General features: G+C 39.7%; 3 protein-coding genes across 5 annotated transcripts; all 3 read right to left on the bottom strand.

Annotated features, from left to right (window-relative positions):
* Positions 1 to 380: 380 nt before the first annotated feature.
* LOC129751714 (clumping factor B) lies at positions 381 to 11944 on the bottom strand. The gene is made up of 5 exons (XM_055747379.1): positions 11688 to 11944; positions 6248 to 6432; positions 5856 to 5943; positions 2097 to 2714; positions 381 to 2036 (listed from the first exon to the last, which is right to left on the bottom strand). The coding sequence occupies exons 1-5, from the start codon at positions 11775 to 11777 to the stop codon at positions 993 to 995; spliced, it is 2025 nt and encodes a 674-aa protein (XP_055603354.1). The 5' UTR covers positions 11778 to 11944; the 3' UTR covers positions 381 to 992.
* A 1052-nt stretch (positions 11945 to 12996) lies between these two features.
* LOC129757633 (pyridoxal kinase-like) lies at positions 12997 to 14336 on the bottom strand. The gene is made up of 4 exons (XM_055754904.1): positions 14088 to 14336; positions 13724 to 13973; positions 13397 to 13666; positions 12997 to 13334 (listed from the first exon to the last, which is right to left on the bottom strand). Exons 1-4 carry the CDS (start codon positions 14172 to 14174, stop codon positions 13024 to 13026), a joined length of 918 nt encoding a protein of 305 aa, XP_055610879.1. The 5' UTR covers positions 14175 to 14336; the 3' UTR covers positions 12997 to 13023.
* Positions 14337 to 14606: 270 nt separating this feature from the next.
* On the bottom strand, positions 14607 to 16816 carry LOC129755443 (pyridoxal kinase-like). Of its 3 annotated transcripts, none has more exons than XM_055751942.1 (5): positions 16641 to 16816; positions 16310 to 16421; positions 15382 to 15631; positions 15048 to 15317; positions 14607 to 14987 (listed from the first exon to the last, which is right to left on the bottom strand). In XM_055751942.1, the coding sequence occupies exons 1-5, from the start codon at positions 16712 to 16714 to the stop codon at positions 14677 to 14679; spliced, it is 1017 nt and encodes a 338-aa protein (XP_055607917.1). In that variant the 5' UTR covers positions 16715 to 16816; the 3' UTR covers positions 14607 to 14676. The 3 variants fall into 3 exon arrangements, with proteins under 3 accessions (XP_055607917.1, XP_055607918.1, XP_055607919.1); XM_055751943.1 differs by having other exon boundaries at positions 16537 to 16783; XM_055751944.1 differs by lacking the exon at positions 16641 to 16816 and adding an exon at positions 16484 to 16500.
* Between the last annotated feature and the right edge of the window lie 6705 nt (positions 16817 to 23521).

Below are 23521 nucleotides of genomic sequence, written 5' to 3' on the forward strand. Positions count from 1 at the left end.
AGATGTCGCTTCTTTTTTCATGCGTTAGCAACACCTAGGAAATACTAGAAACAACTTATTTATAGGAAATGTTTGAAATTTATAGCAAGTAACTGCGATCTAAGCGCCATTTGCGGTGGGATGTAAAGGTATTAATTTGAAACCGTTTTAGGAATCCCTTCAGAATTTCGGAAATTATTATTTGTTTGACTTTGGGTCTGTTTTCTCTTTGTCACATCTTACTTCAATATTTTTTTCCAAATTTAATGCTCTGATCCCCACAACAGCTTGCCAGCCTCAAAAGAAAATTGCAACGGAACAAATGAATGACACTACACAGCAAACAAAAATTACCTTAAGGAAAAATTTTCGGTTTGAATTTTTAAATTAAAAACAGCCACTTTCACTAGTGTATTTTATTTTTCAATTTAAGTATACCATTCATTACAATGTATTTATTTTGCTTACTAAATTGTTTCTTGATAATGCCTACAAGTAAAATTCTGCAAAATTAAGGATGGATGTCATAAGTTACTAACAGTAATTCTGGGGATTTTTTTTTTTCTTTTTCTAGGATTTTAACTCTCTCGAGTTATTCATCCTCATAGTAATTCTGGGGAAGAATATTCTATTTGTTTTTGCATATTACCCAATTGTTGTTTTAAAGAGCAGATATTGGAAAAAGGTGTAGAACAAAAATAGGCTCCTGCTGATCATCTGAGCATGCACGGGGTTTGAGCTGATTTAACACACGCACAGAAATGAGAGATATAATGATAGATCTCACCTTATATGTTGGCATGCACTATATAGAAGACAGCTGATTCCATCCTATACAACAGCAATTGTAAGGTATCGAATCGGCATTTGGAAACCAAAGGACAACAAGACAACATTTTTTTTTTTTGAAATACTAGACCTATGCACTAAATTGTATCATAGAGTAAAATCTGAGGATAAAGATAGTTTAGTCCGTCTGCGCTAAAATGCGATGCTTTTGCGAAGGAAGTTGATTAATCCGAATCACGGTCGCTATCGCGATCTGAACCACTGTCGGAACCGCTATCTTTGTCGCTACCCTTTCCGGAGCGATCGTCAGATTCATTGTCGCTATCTTTGTCGGAACCACGTTCAGATCCTTTCTCGGAACCGCGATCGGATCCTCTGTCGGATCCACGGTCGGAATCTTTGTCCGAACCACGGTCAGATCCTTTGCCCGATCCCTTTTCGGAGCCGCGATCCGATTCTTTGTCGGAACCGCGGTCTGATTCGTTGTCCGAATCATTGTCGGAGCCACGTTCCGAATTTCGGCGGGACCCCTTTTCCGAGCCATGTTCCGAATTTCGTCTGGATCCTCTGTCGGATCCTTGTTCGGAATTTCGACGGGACCCTCTGGTGGATCCCTCTTCCGAGTTGCGCCGTGATCCTTTATCTGAACTTTTGCCGTCGGTTTCCTTATCTTTTTCATTCGACTCGTCTTTCTTCTTTTCATCGTTCTCTTTGTCTGAATCGTCTTCACCTTCCTTGGCAGATCCGTTGCTTTTTGTTTGTTCCTCATCTTTGTCCTTTTCGTTGTCGCTCTCTTTTTTGTCTTCCTTCTTCTCTTCCTCGGTGTCTTTTTCTGAGTCACGGGGACTCTCTTTTCCGGAATCCACGTCTCGTGGGCTGTCTTTGCCAGTTTCTCTGGGAGTATTCCTTCCGGATCCGGCCTTATCGGATCCCTTTTCGCTTTCGTTATCCTTCTCCTGATCTTCGTCGTCATCGTCCTCGATGATGCGGTTCCTTCCACCAGAGCTGGTTTTGTCAGAGCGCTCCTTATCCTTGATTTCAGGTTTGAGCTTGTGAAGTTTGGTAGTAGCCAGGAAGCCGTCCTTAGGTTTTTTCCTCTTTTCGGCTGCTTCTTTGGCCGCCTTGGATAACGCGGCAATCTCCAAAAGTTGCGCCTTCAACTTTTTGTTCAGCACCTCGATCTTGAACTCGTAATTCTTTTCCATGTCCTTACTTTTTTTGGTCAGCTCCTGCTCCAAATATAAATGCTTCCCTTTCCATGCGCTTATCTGGTAAAAGAATAAAAATTTTATTTATAAATCTTAACAAAGTACTGGTAAAAAATTTACCTCTTTTTCTTTTTCAAGAATAATAGCATCCTTCTGTTTGAGTTTGCGCTGCAAAGTGGCAATGGTTTCCTTCAGCTGTGTCATGGCAATCACATGATCGGAGCTGTGCGGATCCACATACCCGGACGAAGCACTCTTGGCCATTTTTTCCGGTATTTCGGGCAGCAGCTGTTTGATATCGGTGCGCGACTTCTTGCTCGACGAGTGTCTTCCATTGTCGCTGCGTGAATTATCAACCATATCGGCACCGAGAGCTCCGAGCGACGGTATCTCCGGAATCTCCGGTGGTCCCAGACTCATGTTCAGATCCCCCAACGGCGGCAAACTGGACTCGTTGCGGCGCATCGAATTGCTATTGTTGCTCTTGTCCGAGGACGAGTTGCGATCGCCGCGTCCGGAGCCGGAATTCCCGCCGGAGCTACTGCTAATGGGCCGGGAACTGTTGCTGCTTCCGCCGCCGGTGCCACTGCTGGGTGCCGACATCGACATCGACGAGGGAGGTCCCCCATCGGCTCCCCGTTTCTTAGCACGGCGACGATCGCTTTCGGCCTGCCGGGCCTTGGTCAGGGCACGCTTGTAGGAAAGGGTGCATAGCCAGCAGAGCAACTTGCCGTCGACCTGAAATGTGATGAGAAGGGGGTTTAGTAAGATATTTTTTTTATAGGGGATGGCTTTTGTCGATAGGATAGCGTTTTCAAGAGTGGAGGGAATGGATGAGTTATGCGAGTCGATCGAACAAACAGTGTTGTGTGCACAATACACATGAACGTGGTTTCGTTTTTCTAACGCCAAGCGATAAGCCGAAATTCCAGCATTTAATATTAAATTAGTGTAATTTATAGATTTTTTTTATTCTGGTTTCACAATTTGGAACTAGCTTTAAGGAATGATATTCTAAATTTCAGTCTATAACTAAGCGAATGACCTATTTCACTGTTCCCTGAATTTGTTTTTTTTTTTATTAATTAATCAATAAAGATTTTAGCAGTTGATTCGAGTTTCCATCGAAATTTTGTGACTTTTCTCTAAATAAGTGTTTATCTTTTTTCTCCAATTTTAGGTGAGTTAATGATAATTAATATGATCATTCCATAAGAGAATTTATATTTTAGAGACATTATTTTGTATCAAACAGACATTTTTAAATTATTGTCAGACTTCTGACAGCAGTGTAAGTATCTTAAAGACTTATGATTTTTTTTAATAATATTTGACAAGAGTTTAATTTGTTCAAATTGATACAAAATAAATTTCAAATTCAAAAACTTTTAATAAACAACATTCTAGGTATAAAAACATGTGAATAAACTAATATCAATGCCAGACCTCTTACATCATGTTAGAAATTTTCGTCCTTTATTCAATGATTCCAAAGAGCCTCAAATATATTTAAATTTTCATTATCGCTTCACTAAGCAAATCAATTTCTTATAAATTTTATCGTTTTAACGATCTATTATTTGTTTAGATTATTTTATTTACGGCTTTTTTTTTAACAGTTTTTTAAGACTACTGAATATTATCCAAGTGTGTAAACTTTGCTGTAGTCATTAAAATATGCATTGTATAAAGTTAATAATGATAGTTTATGGAAACAAAACCTACTGAAATGATTGGTAACAATGTAATTAAAACCTAAATTAAATTTTTGTTCCAATTATTCTTAAATGCCCGAACCTTTTACAACTCTCTATATGCATTGTATAAAGTTAATAATGATAGTTTATGGAAACAAAACCTACTGAAATGATTGGTAACAATGTAATTAAAACCTAAATTAAATTTTTGTTCCAATTATTCTTAAATGCCCGAACCTTTTACAACTCTCTATTATCGTTCACTTTCTTAAATATGTCAATGATTTATGATTATTTTTTCAGTTGAAATGATTCATTTTGCGTTCGTAAAATATAAAGAATGTTTTTTATAAATCGGGAATTGCAAATTTGGATGAGAAAAGATTCTAACATTGCTTAAAACATCCATCAGTCAAAGCTACTAAAAACAATATCTTAACACCTAAATACTTCCTAAAAACTGCTTTTTGACTTTTTATGTTTTATGGGTACAATATTAAATAACAAATTTCATTCTGATTTCTTGTTTATTTAATTACAAAAAAGAAATATAGGATTGCCGAAGTTAATTACTTATTGAATTCTTTAAAGTAAATTTTAATTTTTCTTTCCTATCCTAGTTTCTTCAATCGTTATCGTTCTCATTCAAACGGCGAAAACTCTAAATGAAAACAGGACTATGAGGAGAAAATTAGTGAATCACTTCACTAGAACTCGTAAAAAATACTCTATAAACAAGCAGTTTCATATAATAATAATATTTTAAAGGTTGGCTGAACTTGATTTGCAGACAAATTTGAACTTAGCATCGGATAAAAAGTTGGAAATGAGTTGAAGAACAATTGTAGTGTAAGCTAACTAATGAATCCACGACAATTAAAAAGATAACAGATAAACTATTCTGGTAATTTCTGCTTTACTTTTCTTTATACCAAATTTGGCTCAAATTCTAAAAAAAATTAACTGATTTTATTATATCATTTTTTTTCTTATTTTTCCCCAACGTATTTGGATTTCAACTATTTAACATTGAACTTTAAGCTGCATTTTTTTTGTTTGGATGCTATTTGAAAACCTCCCTGTCCTAGTAAATTATGCATAAGCTTAAAAAAATTCCTGTGCAATCCTTCTTCTTAAATAGAAGAGATTCGATCTTAAAAAAAACATTTTTAAATTTACACCTTCAGGTATTTCAGGTTTAGTTAATGTTCTTTAAACTTTCTTTAAAAAATAGTTTGCATTCGTGGAAACGTTAAGATTCTATTTTACTGTCGAGAAATCGCACGTGAATCAACATTTTAAATTTTGGATGTGTAAATTACCTACCATCTAATGATTTTGTTTGAGTTATGTTTAAAATGGTATGGGCACATTTTTTTGTCGTAAAATAAAGTGCATTTTGTTCCGACACGCAATAACTTATAGAACGTGTGGACTATCAATTTTTTGAACTTTTCTGTTTTTTTTTTTTGGGCAGAATAACAACGACTTGTTGAGACCATTGAATGAAAATTTGTATAGAATTGTGGGTTGACAAACTTGAATGTATTATGTCTGCTATTAGAGAAAAGCTTTGCCAAATATTGAAGCAATTTAATTAATAACACTGAAAAATAACAGTGATTATAAATTTGAGACATGCTAGATTTTGAGGGTAATTTTGTATAAAGAACTCTGGCCTCTACAACGGTATTTATGAGTTTAATTTTAATCAAATTACAAAGAAGCATAGATCTCAGGACGATTTACATGTTGAAGTCTAACTTCGTGCTAGTCAAGTAAACTCGTTTTGCATTTAAAAACTACAATTTCTCTGACGAAAACTTTTTTCCTGAATTTTAGATGAAATCTAAATTGTTTTAGAAATATATATAATCAACGATTAGGTGTACCGACCCTTAACTGAAGTCTCTTAAAACCTATCCATTAAACTAAACTTAAATCTATTCCGATTTCAAATCGGGTTTGTTTCGGATTTTCCGGTTACATTGTGATAAATTGTTTGTGTTTGTGTGCACACATTGACGTTTGTTCTGGACCGTTCTCTCGCACTCGAGGGGGGAAGACTAGGTGTTCTTTCTTTCTTTCTCGGGTTGCGATTGCTCAGAGCTGCCTGCGGCAGCACAATCGCCATTTTTGTGTATCGACAACATCTTCATCACACGGCAGCCGTGATGCTAACCTTATAGTCTGGCCTATTAAAGGCACAACGTTGCTTGCACTGATCGCATGATACCGCTGGTCCATATTTTAACTCGGAGTTTGTACACCTGGTCGGGGGGAATGGTACAAATATGTTGGCGTCATAATCAAACGAATTTTTTGTGGTTTTTGGTTTTTCTGACGTGGATAGCAGCAGCAGCAGCTTAAGGATGCTGATACTGTCGATTTGGTAATGAATCGTATGTGTATGTTCATAGAGGATTTGATAGGGGAATTATGGACAGAGAGAACCAACTGTCGTTAAGAGTTGAGGACCCATCGAATGGTTCCCGAACTTCAACAAGCAGCACGGCTCAAGGAATGTTGCGAGAGGGATATGAAAATCGTTAGCAAATAACAAAACACACAAACCTTTGGCATTTGGATCCGATGAAGGCGGCAATGATGTTGCATAGCCCGCAGGCGGACGGTTTGCCGTATTGTTTAACATTCTGTTCGCACTTTTTGCAGACGGCTACCGTGCTGCCCTTGCTCGTTTGCTGGAACTCTGTGCGACAGTAGGTGCATTTCACGATAGGGAAAGACCCCCGGCAATCCTGCAAAGAAAGGAGAAAAGGCACATTGGTAATAATGAATTGCTGCCATGCTTAGCTGGTAATTCAAACATATTTTGATTTTCCGATCGTACGGCTTCGAAATTGCTAAATTAATTTATCTGCCAGCAAGGTCAATGTTCCGAAAATCGCTCAAGAAAAGCAATCAGCAAATGGCCATTGTCAGACAGCCAATATCAGTCGACTTTGATACTGAATATTACCAGCCTTGCAATCAGAATTCGTTTCAAGCTAGAAAATGTCTTCTTTGATCACTGCGATAGGCACGTGGTTAAGGTTGAGGTTGTACGTTTTTTTCAAAAATTAACATTAACTAGAAACAAAGAAACCAACCGAGCGGCATGAGCATTCTGTAGCTGATCTACAGTCTTTTTCCGAAGCATGTTTTTTCTGATTTTTTTTTTCTTAGACTTTGAATAACGAAAAACTGAATTGTTTAAGCTGAATGTTTTCTGGAATTCATATTTGAGTTACATTACGAGGTTTCCAAAACTATAAATTTTGCTAAAATCGAAGAAACAAGAGAGTTATTTTTTTTTAGTGGCGTTTACGGCGTGTTCGTTAATTGATTTTTTCTATCGAAGTGATTTTTTCTATCGATGTTGGCGTTCGTAAATTGAACAAACTGTATGCAAAAGCATTGGAAGGTGATTTGACATCTACCAAACAAATCGATGCATCACCCAAACAAATCAGTTTACGAACACGCCGTTAAATCGCTCGGGGAGCTGACGCTGGAAATGAAAATTAGAGATAGTTTCGAGAAGAAAATTTTTAAGTTTAGAGTAGAAAGCGATCATGGGACGTTGGTTAGACCATCATGCACTTCATTATATCTATTCCGGCTGGATATGGACAGAATGCAGTTCAAGATAATAAACCAATCCCTCCTGATACCAGTTGAAGGAAGGACAAGGGTGGGTTCGAGACTGGCCTCTACTTACTCCCCAAGCGTCAAGAAACAAGAGAGATATGCGATTTTAAGCGACGTCAAATTGACACTCAAGGTCTTATTAGGGTGTTTTTTCCTGAGCGACCAGGATGCGTCCATAAAAAAAGTTATGGTGCAAAATTAAAGATTTCAAGAATTCATTGAGGATGCCCGAAGGTTTTTTTATTTGGATGCACCCGAATAAAGTTACAAGTCGTCAAACTTCCAATAGTGTAATATTAACACTCAAGAGCAGATTAGATTTAAAGGAAACAAAACACAATCAAAATTCAACAACCGGGTTGAAACCTTTAAACTTGCACTATTTCGGAAACTTTTTCGAAAATCACGTTAAAGCAGGGCTACGAGCTGCTAGCAGGATGTCCACTGACATACATTCTGAATTTTAGGTATTTTATTCAATGTGTTTAAGTATACCTATTGAAACTTTGATTTAAATCACTTGATTAAAACAAGACTTTCTGATTAGATATTGAATCATGATAAAAATCGCAGTTTAAAAAGATATGATTTATTTGATAACTGAAATCAATTGACCGTCCCTTAAAGCCCTTATGTGCGAATTTTTATCCAATTCGATGAATTATAACGTCAATCCCCCAAACCCTTTTAAAACCTTGAGTGAACAATTTCGCGCGTAGGGTTGCGTTCTATACCATAAATTGGGGTTTTAACTCTAAACGTGCATTAGTCCGTGACCGCCAGATGTTTCGAAGACTCGCAAACGCAAATCGGGCCTTTCTGATCCTGGTTTCGATTTCTTTCTTGGTACCATCATAAGGCGTTATCGGCTAACAAAATACTGGAAGCACTTCACTTGTTGCCCAGCTCTCACGAAATTGGAAAGATTAACTATGTTGATTTCCATCGACTTGGTCTTTCTGACATCGATTTTGAGACCTGCTGCCTTGAAGCTTTCGGTGAAGTCGTCCAGTTTGCTCTGCATGTCTTGTTGTCTCTGGGCAGCAAAACAATATCGTCTGCCAGGTCAAGATCTTATAGCTGTTCCATTGTCAAAGGATTCCACTGCAATCCACTGTCAATCGATCCAGTCAAGATCTCATCCATTACGAAGAGAAAGAGTAGTGATGATAAGATACATCCTTGTCTCACTCCAGTAGTCGAACCAGGGTCGAATGCTTTTTCGAAATCAACGAACACCAGTAGAAGAGAGTCCTGGAATTCGTTGATTTGTTCCAGTATTATTCGTAGCGTTGTGATATGGTCCACACATGATCGTAGGGATCGAAATCCAGCTTGTTGCCGTCGGAGTGTAGCGTCGATTTTCTCCTGGATCCTGTTCAGGATCACTTTGCAGAGTACATTGAAGGTTGTACAGATCAACGTTATGCCTCACCAGTTACCGAACTCTGTCAGTTCTCCTTTCTTCGGGACCTTTACGAGGATACCCTGCATCCAGTCGGCCGGGAATGTTGCAGTATCCCAGATGTCAGCGAAAAGACGGTGCAACATTTGTGCTGACAAGGCAGGGTCGGCTTTCAGCATATCAGCAGGGATGCAATCGATCCCAGGCGCTTGTTGGATTTTATGTTGATTGCTGCTTCTCTTTCAGCCAGCGAGGGCGCTTTCGAGTTGCCACCATTAATGCCACTTACTGTTGGCGCTTCGAGCTGCGGTTTCTGTTGGCCATCGCTATTTGTGACTCGGAAGAGATGTTCGAAGTGCTCAGTCCATCGTTTGAGCTGATCTGTTCGATCGGTCATTAACTGACCTGCTCGGTCATTAACGGCGTTCTTGCATGGTAGTCCTTGCACCATTAAGGCAGCGAGAAATGTCATTAAGTATTGGATATCGCCATAGGCGGGAGCTCTTTCTCCCTTTACGGCTAGGGAGTTTGTCCAGGCTCTCTTGTCTCGTCTACAAGCTCGTTTAACTGCCTAGCTCCGCATATCGTAAGCGGGCGGCTGCTTTGGCTAACCCGGTACATGCCTGCTCAATACCGACTTTAACCTTTCTCCGATCGACCAAGGTTTCAACCGACATCCATTCACTTCTTCTTCCAGAAACTTTACCAAGAGTACCATGGCTCGTCGTGATAAAGGCATTCTCTATTCGACACCACTCGCGATTCAAGCTGTTCAACGTATGCCCTTTTCATCGCTGGATTCTCAAACCGGCTGTTTTTGTTTTTCTGGGATTTTAACACTCTCGTGTTATTTATCTCCTTACTCCAACCGGCGGACGTCGCATTGACACCCGACTTTCTCCTCGCGCCATTGGACACGCGCAACCCTCAGTCGTATCTTGCCAAGGACGAGTAGATGGCTTAAAACGTTCCAATTCATGTCCGTTTTTCATGCTAAAAGGCGTCGCCAAAGTTCCGTAACAATTTAATAAATCGGGAGCAGTAGGTTGTTAGCCTAAGGTTCCTATCCCGCGATAGGGCTGCCATCTTGGACTTAGCTGGCAGGAGCCGCATTTCGTAAATTCAGCTGCTCGCTGCGAGACAGACGCTGTTTGAGCCGCTCCTCCACCGAACTGGATCGGTTGTGACCGTTCGATTTCAACTTGCTTCATTCAACAACGACCTGACTAGTTTCGACCAAAACATTGGTACATTCACAGAAACCAGTAGAAACCAATTTCTACTTACGATTGATCATCGTCTAGTGTATTGCTACCCCACTCACTCACACGCTCTTTCGCAACACTTGCAAAATTTTCGGGGTGCCACTGCCCATTAACAGTGCAACACCAGGTCAAAACCAGCGCAAAACTCGCCGAATAAACAAACACTTGGTTGTGCTTGGTCAACTTGTGGAATAAACAAATACGCTAAAATTTCGGCTCTGCCTATAGAGTATTTCCTGAGACAGATTGTGGTATAGGGTAACTTTTTGTTTTTGTTTTGAAAAATTAAAACATCAAATGGTCGCCATTTTGATCTTTGATGATAAGCACTGTTCAATGCTTTCTTTTAAAAACTTTTTTAATTAAAAGCTTCAACATACCTTCAGGTCTTAAATTGTTATGAATTTACAATAAATTAAATAAAGAATTTATATTATCCTCACCAAGGTGCGCTTGCAAAACCACTACCATTGCATTGCCAATTTTATTCCGTTACTATCTGGTTATTTAACATAGATAATATGGTGGTTATGTTTACCCTACAACGAAATACCGAGAAAATGTAAACATGAGAAACCAGCTGTTCGTCTGACAAGGGGGGAAATACCTTATAACGGACAAACGAACAAACGGAAATTGCTTTATTTATGCCTATAGGGGGCCGTTCAGATACCACGTGGACAGAAAAATTAGATTTTTAACCCCCTCTCCGCGGACAAGCGTGGACATTTGACCCATTTTTTTCTTAATTTAATTTGAGTTACTTTTTGTAATTGAAATGGCTGATTTTAAAATGAAACGAATAAGCATTTTTTTGCTATAAAATAATTTAAAAAATTTGAAATTTCTGAATTATCACATTTATTACTTGCTTTCAAGCGGCTACTAATTGTTGAAACTGGAAAGCTTTGCAATTTAAAGATTTTGATTTAAACATCTTTATATATATTCACCTTTAAAAAATATTTTTAAACCAAGGCCGCTAGATGAAAAATTGTTATTTAAAAGATAATGTAGTTCTCATTTCAAATCCACATCTTACGTCGCGATATTGAAATGTTTTTTTTTTTCTACAAATGGTATTTCATTTCAATTATTTACAGACACCCCACAGCGATGATCCGAATCCATCCCTGAACCGGACACTGACATTTGCTTGAAAAAAAAAACTGGCAACACTTCTATGGAAAAACGAAGCCGTCGTTTGTCATTGGTCGGCCGTCGATGATGTGATGATGATTCTGTTCAAATTCTAGATGCTCAAGCCAGCAAACACCAGAATGACGTTGAAGATTAACTTAACTGTTCTTAAAATCCTTCACAAGTCCAATCTTTTCCGATTGAAAAACTTTTTCCCCTGTCGACACTGTTCAATGTTTTGTTTTGGCACCGGAATCCTTCATTAACACGTCATTGAAAAATATTAGGGTCACTGGCAGAGTTGAAGCGCATTTTCACCGTTCTTTTAGTGCGTGCAATTCTTTCGCCACATAAACCGAGTCCGGATTTCTTTTCGTATTTAATCTTTTTCACTCTCCTTACGAATTAGTCTTTAGAAGGAATTATCACTTAATCCGGTTTCAAACATAAATCAAAACTAGCCACATTAAGCTATGACGCTGGATGGCTGATTTGCCAAAAAATTTCGCCATCATTCGAATGGCTTGGTGTCACCAGGAAGAGGAAAAATTACCTTGCAAAGCTGCTGACCCGGACTCAGCTCCTCGAACGGGTGCCGTGAAAAACACTTGGAACATGCGAATAGCATCACCGAGGAGCTCATTTCCGATTTGCCTGGCTAGCCACGGACCAAATTAACTGATTCGGTAGAGACTTAAAGCGTACTGGTTCCTGTTCCGTAACTTATGACGCCGTAAAACGCGAGCGGACCAAACTTTTACTGCCTTTCGCCTGCAGGTTTGATGGCTGGTTGATGACTTTTCTTCTTTTTCTTGATGGCCTCGTGTGCGTGCCGCTGCTCAGGGATGCCAGGTGTTGAGGAGTAAAAATCTGGGCAATTTCGAAAAAAGTCTGTGTTTGTCTGTGCACAGGGAAGATCACAAATTTGATACTAAATAAGACATTTGACGGTGCGTGTGAGCGGGGGGGGGGAGGTGCTTTCCTGTGGTATTCAGGTTATTATCGCGCTAAGAACACTGTTTCCTACCACGTATCATGTTCATCTTATTAAAAAAAGAATTGGTAATGAATGCTTGGTGAAATACCAATGAATACAAGCGAGATTTCAGTCTAATCTGGCACACTTACGGATCAAATCCGATGCATAAATCTTGGTTTCATCACTCAATTTTGAAAATCTGTAAAATCTGGGCACTCTCAGCAAAAATCTGGGCAAAATCTGTGTCTGACAAATATCTGGACGAAGGGTCAAAAGTCTTGGTTTTACAGACAAATCTGGGCACCTGGCAACCCAGCCGCTGCTTGCGAGATTTTCGACCACTTTTGACGTTTTGCTCTCCAGTGCTGCCAGATTTCCCGATGATAAATCTGGTATAATTTTTGAAAATGATTTAATTTTGGATTGCTGCTAGTGCGGTTCATGGGTTCACAAATTTGAAAATCGTTTTACTACAAAACTTTTAAACGTTTGAAACCCCTTTGGGCTTGTTCAACCTTGATCTTTGAACTTTGATGCACAAAATTAGAAAATATAAAAATGCCACGCGACTTTTAATAAATCACGAAAGCACAAAGCGGTTAAATTCATCTATAGATTTATATTACGAGATTAGGCCGGCGCAAACATCTTCTCTTTTCAGCCCCCCTTCAATGTACAAAAGTCAAACGGTTTAAGATGAGAATTATATCACCTCTTATATTCAAGATTTTTCAAATTTTCTCGAATTTATGAATTGTTAATTGACTGTCAGTTTGTTGCATGCATGCTTTTGTACAATTTGTTCCAATTTATTGAAAAAATCGATTATTTTTTATATCCCCTCTTCTGCCTTATGTCACAAAAGGATTTCAAATTTGGTCCGCCCCTTTTTCAAGGTAATATAATTTTATCAAAACGGTTGACAAAGTAACTTAATTTCCGGACATTCAATCCTACTTTTGGTTTGAATCAGCTTCAGCTCACGCTGTGCCGATGTAACTTTAACTTTGCCCTCTTTAACAGGTTCTGGTATGTTCTCCAGGGTATTTCCTATGACGGCCTGCACAGTGGCCACAGTTTTCTCCAAGGTTGTTTTCATATCAAAGCCAGTTAATGTAGCGTGAGCCAGGAAAAGAGCTGCGAACAGATCTCCGGTTCCGGTAAATCGAATACCATTGCCCTGTTTAGGAATTTCTATGCAATAACGTTGAGATGAGTTTTCTATAAAAAATAAACCAGTAAATAGAATAGTTCTTTCCAAAACAAATAAGAATTTCATATACCATTTTCATGACTGACAAAAGCGTACAGCGTATTGGGTTTTTCAAATTCAGCCGAAGATATGCAAACCGTTTCAACTCCTTTTCGGTGAAACCATTCCATGGCACCACGTGCTTCGGCTTCACTTTTGATCGAACGTTCCGTTAAAAGTTCTGCTTCATATTGGTTCGGAGTTGCAATGTCAGCCAACGGAATAATTTCATTCCGATAGATGGGCAACAGCTCCTTGGGAACGTACATGAAACCGTCATCGCCCATTACTGGATCGCATACTAGAAAAAAGAGTATAAATTTAGGGGCTGTTGAATTCTTTCAATAATTTCACTTACAATAAATTAGTTTTGGGTTAGTCGATTTGAGTGATTTCAAAATTGAGGCAATTTCTTTCAGAAAGCATGGATCTCGAACATAACCTGTTAGCAGATGTGTATACAACAGATGCAGATTATTGCCCTCTAGCCCGGAGTACAGTTCAGAGAGCTCTTTCTCGTTTAACATTTGTCCTTTGAAGCCATTTTCATAACCGGTGTGGTTGGAAAACTGAACCGAGTTTATGTTGTCCACCTCGAAGCCGAGAACCTATGAAACGAGAATATAACTAGTCAGCTATTTCCTTTAAAATACTTAAAAGGTTGCCTTTGTATTGTTAAATTGCTAAAATATTAATATTAGATTTAATTGATTAATACTAACCTGCAGAGGAAAAGCGGCACATTTGTTACCTACATAGCCATGAGCTACATGACTTTGAATAGCCAAAACACGAAATGAACCATCCATTCTTGGAAAAAGATATAACTCAACTGAATGAAAATGTGCAACTAACTTATCTTTTTCTTGCAATTAAACTGAGTAAAGCTCCATCGACTTACATGTTTGCAATTATGTAGTTCATCTGGAAGCGGTCAGCAAACATGATTATCAAACCTATCTCTGATTCTCTACATTTGATAAGATAAGCATCGTGAACCATTTAAGGAAAAAAAATCTAATAAAGACAATTGGGGGAATCTTAAGCTGTCTGTTACTAGCGTTCAAACTGTTGAAAGATTTGTAACTCAAAACTGATATTCGGTGATCGTTGGATGATATTTATAAAAACTATCGAAAATTTAGTGTTATTGGTTCAAAATTTTTCTAGCACGAACGTCATAAATGGATTTAAAGCTCCAAACAATACTTTGAACTTTGAATAACACGAAGAGATCAGAGTTAACATCAATATATCCCAAACAGTTTATTGTCATTGGTTTACCGTTTCGAATATACACAAAAATACACTTCAAACCTTGCTACAACGCAAGATAACCTTCGGTTCTTCGATCAGCTTTTTGCTTTGAATAATTTTCAGCTCAATTTGTGCAGATGTGGGCGGCACTTTTCCAGTTCGCACATCTGCTGGGATATACTCCAGCGTGGTGGAAATTACACTCTGCAAACTGGCAATGGTTTTTTCCATCGTTGCACACATATCGAAATTGGTTAGCGTCGAGTGGGCCAGGAAGAGAGACGCGAACAGATCCCCGGTTCCGGTGTAGCTGATTCCACTACCCTGCTTTGGAATTAGCATTCGGTATTTCTGAGAATTTGCTCCTAGGAGAGAAGATATGTCGATTAATTTAGGTTTAAAGAAGTTTAAAAATAAACTTTCACCGTCTTTGTGGCTGACGAGAGCCAACAGCTCGTTGGATCCTCCGAGTTCCGATGACGAGATGGCTACTGTTTTAACGCCTTTCTGGTGGAACCATTCGATTGCACTCCAGGCATCGTCTTCTGTCTGGATAGTCTTCTCGGTCAAAAGTTCTACTTCGTACTGATTTGGGGTAATAATATCGGCTAGAGGGACGATTTCATCTCTATAAATCGGCAACAACTCTTTGGGAACATACATAACGCCATTGTCTCCCATCACGGGGTCACAAACTGAAATGGTCAGTTTACAAAACGTTATTAAAGGTATATTTCAAACAAACTGCGTATTACTCACCATAAACCAACTTTGGATTTACTGAGCGTAGTGTCTTTAGGATGGCAGCAATCTCCCGGAGAAAAGCTGGATTCCCAACGTACCCGGTTAGCAGATGTGTGTACAGGGAATGCAGCCCGTTGGCCACCAGTCCGGAGAAAATTTCCGACAGCTGCTTTTCGTTCAGAACCTGACCCTTGAAACCCTTCGCGTATTTGGTGTGGGTGGAGAACTGGACCGAGTTGATGTTATCCACCTCAAAACCGAGCACCTTTAACGCGAAATAGAAGATGAAATAATTCACTTAGTTTGTAAACAAATATTTTACTGTACCTTTAGGCCTAAATTTCTTGAGTAATTGGACTGCTTCTGACTGGCATTTTTAGATAGATTTGACATTGAATGAATAAATCCCATTTTTCAGAAAGATTTGATAACAATTTTACGAACAACTTGGATCTTAAAAAAAGCTAGTTAGAATTCATTCGAATGCGAATTCATTGCAATAGATTGTATGGGACTTATTAAACAAACAGCAGCGACACCATGTTTAGAGTAGTTAGGAAGCTTTTGGGAAGGAACAGGCATAAATTTTATCCTAACCTCAAACGTCAGTATATAGGTAGTCAATTGCTTTCGATGCCTATGCCTATATAGACAGGCCATGTATACCCATTTAAGTTTTAATATGAATCACATTCATCAAATTAGCATAGAGCGCCCGCCTACATTGAATCATTTTGAATGTGACAGATTCTGAAGTCACACTATTAAATTTGATTATCAGATTTTGAGGAATCTCAATCAATTTTTGTGGTAGCAATCAAGCCTGAAGAATGTTATTTTAAGATGATTGATTTGAGAGATTAGTTTTTCTTAGCAACCTATGAAAACATGGTTCATAGACTTTAGGTACTATAATTGAAAAGTCAAACAAAACAAAACTTACCTGAAGCGGAAACACGGCTGATTTATTGCCAACATATCCATGTACCACATGACTTTGAATCGAAAGTACCCGATTTGGCGCACTGGGAGAAGACATTTTCCGTAGCTCGTTTCTAAAACAAAAAAAAATCTAATGTAAATTGAGTTGTTGCAGTTGTCAGCTATGATCTAGTACTGAATCTAAACAGATACTCCTCAACTGACTAGCGACAATTTTCATTTACTTACGACAATTATTGTCAGGGTGAAGTATCAATTGCTGGACCCCGCGATAAGATAAGCGCAAGCGATAGTGAACAATGCACTCTTCCTAGACTAGAAAATCTTCCTACCTACTTATCTCACTGGCGATCGGTCGGAGAATTCTTGAAAACAAGCAAATATGGCAGTGAATTTGCCCACTCATTGCACGGTTTAAATGCGTTGCAACATTGTTGCAATTTAAAGGGCCGCAGATGATGACTTTGTACGGGATTCTTGTAAATGAAAAAAAAACAGCCTTGATTGCATCCGCGAAGCGAACCAAAACATTGCGATATCAATATAAGCGCTTATACGACGTCAAGTCGTTTGACAAGCTAAGAGTTATGTTCTTGGACAGAATGAAAAGTGAACAGAAATCAGCCTTTTTGGTTCGACAATCAATGTGGCTGTGTGTGAATTTCAAATGAACGGTTCTCCTCATGGCGGGATATTTATGAATGGGTGTGTAAAAATGAAACAGGATAATTTGTATTTTAGCCAATGTTGCCAGATTCATGTTGTAGTTGCTTTATTCAGAAAGAAAGTTATTCGGAATATGGAATAGGCATTTTCCACGAATCCCGATAGCCAATACCTTCAATTTTCAAACTATTCAATAATAATTCAGCATCTGAAAATTCTACTCATTACATCATAATCTAGCAATTCGAAACGTTGACGTCGAAGCGTGCAGTCGCACTTTTACCCGCTCTTCAAAACAATAGTGCAATAAGTGTGGTTAGTTTTTCACGCGTCGCGTTTCCAGCCCGACACATCCGGACTTTTTCGCACCGTTTGGGCATTCCTGCTGACGAACCATTGGGTTCGGATTTTCGTGCTGTTGCCGTTTACCCAAAGGACCATTGGAGCTGATCCAATTAGTGGCAACCGAGGAAGGTATTGTTCCTCCCAAACCACGTGGTTGGTCAAGGCCATCGTTTGGTGACTGCTGATATAACCCAACCAAGCGAAGGGTGGCCACCAAACAAAGCCACATCATCATCACTGGATCAACTACAACAACAAATAAGAAGGTTTGTGTACCGTTTGGGTGTTTATCCGGCGGATCCGAATTTGTCTACCGTGAACGGATAGCGGGTGCATTGCCCGGCTCGCCAAAGATTCGTTGCCGTTGTCATCGTTGTCATCGCCGAAGCCAATATCGATCAACGGAGGACCACGTGGTTTTGTTTTGTTTACAACAAAGAAGAAAAAACACTGAAAATAATTTATCTTTAAGAAGTGCTTGAAAACCTGTAAGTTTATTTTACTCTATTTTAACTTTTTCTACTTGCTATCTTCTTTCCCTTTATATTTTGATCGTGTTTTGCTTCGCTCATATTTTTATCACGGAAGGCCTTCGTGTCTCTGTTTTAAAATATGAGCGAAGGCGGGGGGCCCCACCCGTTAACTGTGGATGACGAAAGTGTCACCTACGAGGATGAGGAGCATTTGGAGGATTCAGCTGTTGCTGGTCCTTCAAATGCTTCCCATGCTCCGATGGATGATAATCTTGCATCACCCACAGTTAACAGTAGACCTACCCGGCTCCGAACCTACACAGATGGTTCAACTTTTAATGGGCCTTGGGTGGTTTTCATCCGGCCCAAAACCGGTGGAAAACGACTTAACGTGGTTCAGATAACCAGAGATCTGGCGAGGTGGACCTCCGTGACCAGCATAACCAAGGTGCGACCAGACAAGTTGCGCGTTGTTGTGGCTGATCGAAAAGCTGCCAATGAAATTGTTGCCAGCAATTTCTTTCGGCTTGAGTACCATGTTTTCATTCCGTCTCGAAACGTAGAGATCGAGGGTGTGATAACGGAAATGAGTCTGGAGGAAGACTACATTAAATCCAAGGGCGTTGGTAAGTTTAAAGGCCTTGATTCGACTTCGGTCGAAATCTTGGATTGTCGTCAACTTAAAACTGCCAACGTCGTAAATGGAGTTAAAGGGTATTCGCCTTCAGCCTCATTTCGTGTTACCTTCGCGGGAACCGCCCTCCCTCACTACGTCTTGATTGACGGAATGTTGAGGCTTCCTGTGCGACTCTTTGTGCCTCGCCCAATGAGTTGCAAAAGGTGCATCAAATTGGGCCATACCGAGTCCCATTGTTGCAACAAAGCACGGTGCTCTCGTTGCGGAGAGAATCATGAGGAAGGAGCGTGCTCAGCATTAGAGCAGAAATGTATCTATTGCGGGGGCTCTCCTCATGATATCTCTGTGTGCGAGGCATTTAAGAGTCGCTGGGATAAGGAGAGGCGCTCTTTGAAAGAACGATCAAATCGTTCTTACGCCGCTATTTTGAAGAGCGCTTCTCCCCCGGCTCAGCCTCAGCCTAGTAATATTTTTTCAGTACTGCCAGTTGACAATGGAGATACTGACACGACTGATGAAGATCATCCTATTGTTTTTGTAGCCAACTCCCGAAAACGCTCTAAACCAGCTCCAAAGATCCCCAAAATTCCAAAAAAAATACCTACAGTTAACTCCTCAATCAACGGTAGACAAAAACCATCTACTTCAGGAAAAGAAAAAGCAGTCCCGCCAGGATTTTCCATGAATTTTGTACCCCTGAACAAACCAGAAGTAGCGGGGAGTTCGAAAACCCCAAAACCTACCGCAGTCTCGACTGATCCATCTATTCAATCGGGAATTTTTAAGTTGAGTGACATCTTAAATGGAATATTATCATTTTTAAACGTATCTGAATCGATAAGAGACATCGTATCAGCGATGCTCCCTATAGTAAAGACATTTTTAAAGCAGTTGATGCAAACTTGGCCCATTCTTTCAGTGTTTATCTCTCTCGATGGCTAATTTACGCCGAGAGGTCGGAGATATCACTGTTTTACAGTGGAATTGTCGTAGTATTATCCCTAAACTGGATCCGTTCAAATTTCTTCTTTATGAAACTAGTTGCGATATTTTTGCCCTTTCTGAAACATGGCTTTCTTCTCAATCAAACATCTCTTTCCACGATTTTAACATTATCCGTCTGGATCGCGACGATTCTTATGGAGGGGTGCTTTTGGGGATCAATAAGCGCCACTCCTTTTATAGAATCCACCTCCCTTTATCAGGAGGAATTGAAGCTGTTGCATGTCATACAACTATAAGAGGTAAGGACTTATGTGTTGTCAGTTTGTACTGGCCTCATAGAGTTGCAGTGGATCGAAGTCATCTAGAGGACCTTTGCTCAGTGCTTCCTGAGCCAAGGTTGATCCTGGGTGATTTCAATTCACATGGAACTGTTTGGGGAGAACAAACTGACGATAGTCGTTCTTCTCTTATTTATGACATTTGTGACAGTTTCAATTTAACAATTTTGAACACGGGTGAAAAAACACGAGTACCTAAACCTCCTGCAAGACCAAGTGCAATTGACCTCTCACTCTGCTCAAATTCATTATCATTGGATTGCCAGTGGAAGGTAATCCCTGATCTCAATGGTAGTGACCACTTGCCAATCAAAATTACAATCACCAATGGGGCCAGCTCTTCAAATTCAACAAATATGGTATATGACCTTACAAGACACATCGACTGGAAAAAGTACTCGGACGAAATAACAAAATCCATCGATTCTATGAATGTTTTACCCCCTTTAGAGGAGTATAACTTTCTTTCACGTATGATACATGAAAGTGCACTTTGCGCTCAAACAAAACCGATCCCAAATTCATCTATTCCTAGAAGGCCTCCTAATCCATGGTGGGACCAGCAATGTTCCAAGCTTTATAAGGACAAATCGAAAGCATTTAAAGATTTTCGAAAACATGGAACTCTCGTCCTTTTTGAAACCTATGTTACCCTCGAAAATCAGTTTAAAAAATTGATCAAAGGGAAAAAGAAGGCGTATTGGCGGAATTTTGTAGGCGGTTTATCACGGGAAACATCTCTGAGTACCTTGTGGAAAGTTGCACGAAGCATGCGTAATCGATCTTCTACAAATGAAAATGAGGAACATTCACATAGATGGATATTCAACTTCGCACGGAAAGTCTGTCCAGATTCCACACCTGTGCAAAAAATAATCCGGAACGTGCCTCCTGATAGGTGTGGTCTGGATTCCAGCTTTTCGATGGTCGAATTTTCACTTGCCCTTCTCTCTTGCAACAATTCAGCTCCGGGAATTGATAAAATCAAATTTAACTTGTTGAAAAACCTTCCGGACGCCGCCAAATTTCGCTTGTTAAATTTATTTAATCAATTCTTGGAGAACAACATTGTTCCCCAAGAGTGGAGACAAGTAAGAGTTATCGCTATCCAAAAGCCCGGAAAACCAGCGTCCGATGCGAATTCGTACCGTCCAATAGCGATGTTGTCTTGTATACGCAAGTTGATGGAGAAAATGATTTTGTTTCGTTTGGATAAATGGGTAGAAGCAAATGGTCTCCTTTCAGATACTCAATTTGGGTTTCGAAGGGGCAAAGGGACAAACGATTGTCTTGCTTTGCTGTCTTCAGAGATACAAATGGCGTACGCAAAACGTGAGCAAATGGCTTCAGTGTTTCTAGACATAAAGGGAGCTTTTGATGCAGTCTCAATAGAGGTGTTGTCAGACAAGTTGCACTCCCGGGGTCTGCCTCCACTATTGAACAACATCTTATACAGCTTGCTTTGTGAGAAACATCTGAACTTTGCTCACGGAGATATTGCAGTTAGAAGAACCTCTTACATGGGCCTCCCTCAGGGTTCATGTTTAAGTCCACTTTTGTACAACTTTTACGTAAGTGACATCGACAGTTGTCTCTCTGAAGGCTGCACTCTAAGACAACTTGCAGATGACGGCGTGGTGTCTGTAACAGGATCCTCCGAGTCTCATCTGCACAGACCTTTACAAGATACTTTAGACAGATTGTCTTCCTGGGCTTTGGGGCTTGGGATTGAGTTTTCCCCACAGAAAACGGAGATGGTTGTTTTCTCTAAAAAACATAGACCTGCTCAACCTAAGCTTCAACTCCTAGGCAGAACGATCACTCAATCGAGGTGTTTTAAGTATCTTGGGGTTTGGTTTGATTCCAAATGTACCTGGAGAACCCATATTGAGTATCTGAAAGGAAAATGCCAACAAAGAATCAATTTTCTCCGATCAATCACTGGCACCTGGTGGGGAGCCCATCCAGAAGATCTTTTAAAATTGTATCGAACAACCATTCTTTCAGTGATGGAATATGGTAGCTTTTGTTTCCAGTCAGCTGCCAAATCTCACCTCATCAAACTCGAGCGTATCCAATACCGCTGTCTCCGCATCGCTTTGGGCTGTATGCCCTCAACGCACAACATGAGTCTTGAAGTTTTGGCAGGAATTCTCCCTTTGAAAGATCGATACAATCTACTATCACTTCGGTTCCTCATCAGGTGTGAGGTCATGAACCCATTGGTGATCGTTAATTTTGAAAGGTTACTTGAGCAAAATTTTCGAACAAGTTTTATGTCTATATACTATGTCCTCATGTCAATGCAGGTAAACCCTTCTTCGTACTCTCCAACTCGTGTTTTCAGCCCAGACTACGATAATTCTTCTGTCCAGTTTGATTTGTCTATGCAGCAGGAAATTCGTGGAATCCCGGATCCGCATCGCCCACTTCTGATTCCAAGAATTTTCGAAGCTAAATATAGAAACGTCGATGCTGATAAAATGTACTTTACCGACGGGTCTCTAATTGAGGAATCAACGGGATTTGGAGTTTTCAACGAAACAACGAGCGCCTCTTATAATCTCCAGTCACCATGCTCTGTATATATAGCAGAGTTAGCTGCTATTCACTGGGCATTGGACAGCATCGCCTCACGGCCAGTTGGGCACTACTATATTGCAACGGATAGTCTAAGCTCTGTTGAAGCAATGCGCTCAATACGACCGGGAAAGCACTCGCCGTACTTCCTCGAGAAGATACGGAATAATTTGAGTGCTTTATCAAAACGTCGCTTTACCATTACCTTTGTTTGGGTTCCCTCTCATTGCTCGATAGTGGGCAATGAGAAGGCAGACTCTCTGGCAAAGGTGGGGGCGACGGAAGGCGACACGTATCCACGTGAAATCGTCTTCAACGAATTCTACTTCTTGGTACGAGGGAACTCTCTTGTCAACTGGCAGCGCAAATGGGACGAGGATGAGGATGGTCGGTGGCTCCACTCGATTATCCCAAAGGTAAGCCTTAAACCATGGTTCAATAGATTGAACTTGAGTCGGGATTTTATTCGTATATTTTCCCGTCTCATGTCCAATCATTGTTCCTTAGACGCGGTACTCTATCGTTTTGACATTGCTGGCAGCAATTTGTGTAATTGCGGTCAAGGTTACCATGACATCGAGCATATTGTCTGGTCGTGTGAGGTCCATCTTGTCGCCAGAACGAATTTAATAGACTCCCTTCGGGCCCGAGGAAAACCACCTAATGTTCCAGTGAGAGATGTACTAGCTGTGCTAGATTTGGACTACATGTTCGAAATCTACTTCTATCTAAAAGCTATCGATCTCCGTCTATAACCCTATTTTATTTTCATATTTCCCTTTCTATCTTCTTTTTTCTTTAAAAAAAAAGTGCTAGACTAAGAAAATGATTGTGAAAAACAAAAAACGAGTGTGGCTCCTTAAAACTTAAACGTATGAGCCGTTTCAAATAAAGAATTATAAAAAAAAAAAAAAAATCATAATCTAGCTTCAGAATTCATCCCTATAAGAATTTGAAGTGCTTTCTTCTGCGATTCAATCCCATTTTTTTTTTCTGTTTTGCACGTTTTGCAGCATAGTTGGAAATTAATTGTGCTCAGAAATATGAACAGCTAGCATCACTGCCCACTGAATACAAGAGTGTTAGTGCGAGATTGCCGCAAAGTTTATTCCATGAATATCAACTGTGGCAATCATATGGTAGTTAGGAGAGTTCACAAATGAAAATAGAAAAAAAACATAAAACCTAAAACAATCAACTGTTTATTGAAAAAGAATCCCATATTCGGA

This window comes from Uranotaenia lowii, chromosome 3 (assembly GCF_029784155.1).
Source record: "Uranotaenia lowii strain MFRU-FL chromosome 3, ASM2978415v1, whole genome shotgun sequence".
Classification (NCBI taxonomy): domain Eukaryota; kingdom Metazoa; phylum Arthropoda; class Insecta; order Diptera; family Culicidae; genus Uranotaenia; species Uranotaenia lowii.

What these genes read in the sequence shown, in the direction of transcription:
- LOC129757633 (XM_055754904.1), bottom strand. Translation starts at nt 14,174, where the DNA reads ATGGATGGTTCATTTCGTGTTTTGGCTATTCAAAGTCATGTAGCTCAT. An exon ending in GTGCCGCTTTTCCTCTGCAG is followed by an intron (nt 13,974 to 14,087) that starts GTTAGTATTAAT and finishes CTCGTTTCATAG; the next exon opens with GTTCTCGGCTTCGAGGTGGA. An exon ending in TTTTGTCAGTCATGAAAATG is followed by an intron (nt 13,335 to 13,396) that starts GTATATGAAATT and finishes TATTTTTTATAG; the next exon opens with AAAACTCATCTCAACGTTAT.
- LOC129751714 (XM_055747379.1), bottom strand. Translation starts at nt 11,777, where the DNA reads ATGAGCTCCTCGGTGATGCTATTCGCATGTTCCAAGTGTTTTTCACGG. An exon ending in CGGGTCAGCAGCTTTGCAAG is followed by an intron (nt 6,433 to 11,687) that starts GTAATTTTTCCT and finishes CTTTCTTTGCAG; the next exon opens with GATTGCCGGGGGTCTTTCCC. An exon ending in TTAATAGGCCAGACTATAAG is followed by an intron (nt 2,715 to 5,855) that starts GTTAGCATCACG and finishes ATCACATTTCAG; the next exon opens with GTCGACGGCAAGTTGCTCTG.
- LOC129755443 (XM_055751942.1), bottom strand. Translation starts at nt 16,714, where the DNA reads ATGAGTGGGCAAATTCACTGCCATATTTGCTTGTTTTCAAGAATTCTC. An exon ending in ATCGCCAGTGAGATAAGTAG is followed by an intron (nt 16,422 to 16,640) that starts GTAGGAAGATTT and finishes TTTTTGTTTTAG; the next exon opens with AAACGAGCTACGGAAAATGT. An exon ending in TCTCGTCAGCCACAAAGACG is followed by an intron (nt 14,988 to 15,047) that starts GTGAAAGTTTAT and finishes CTTCTCTCCTAG; the next exon opens with GAGCAAATTCTCAGAAATAC.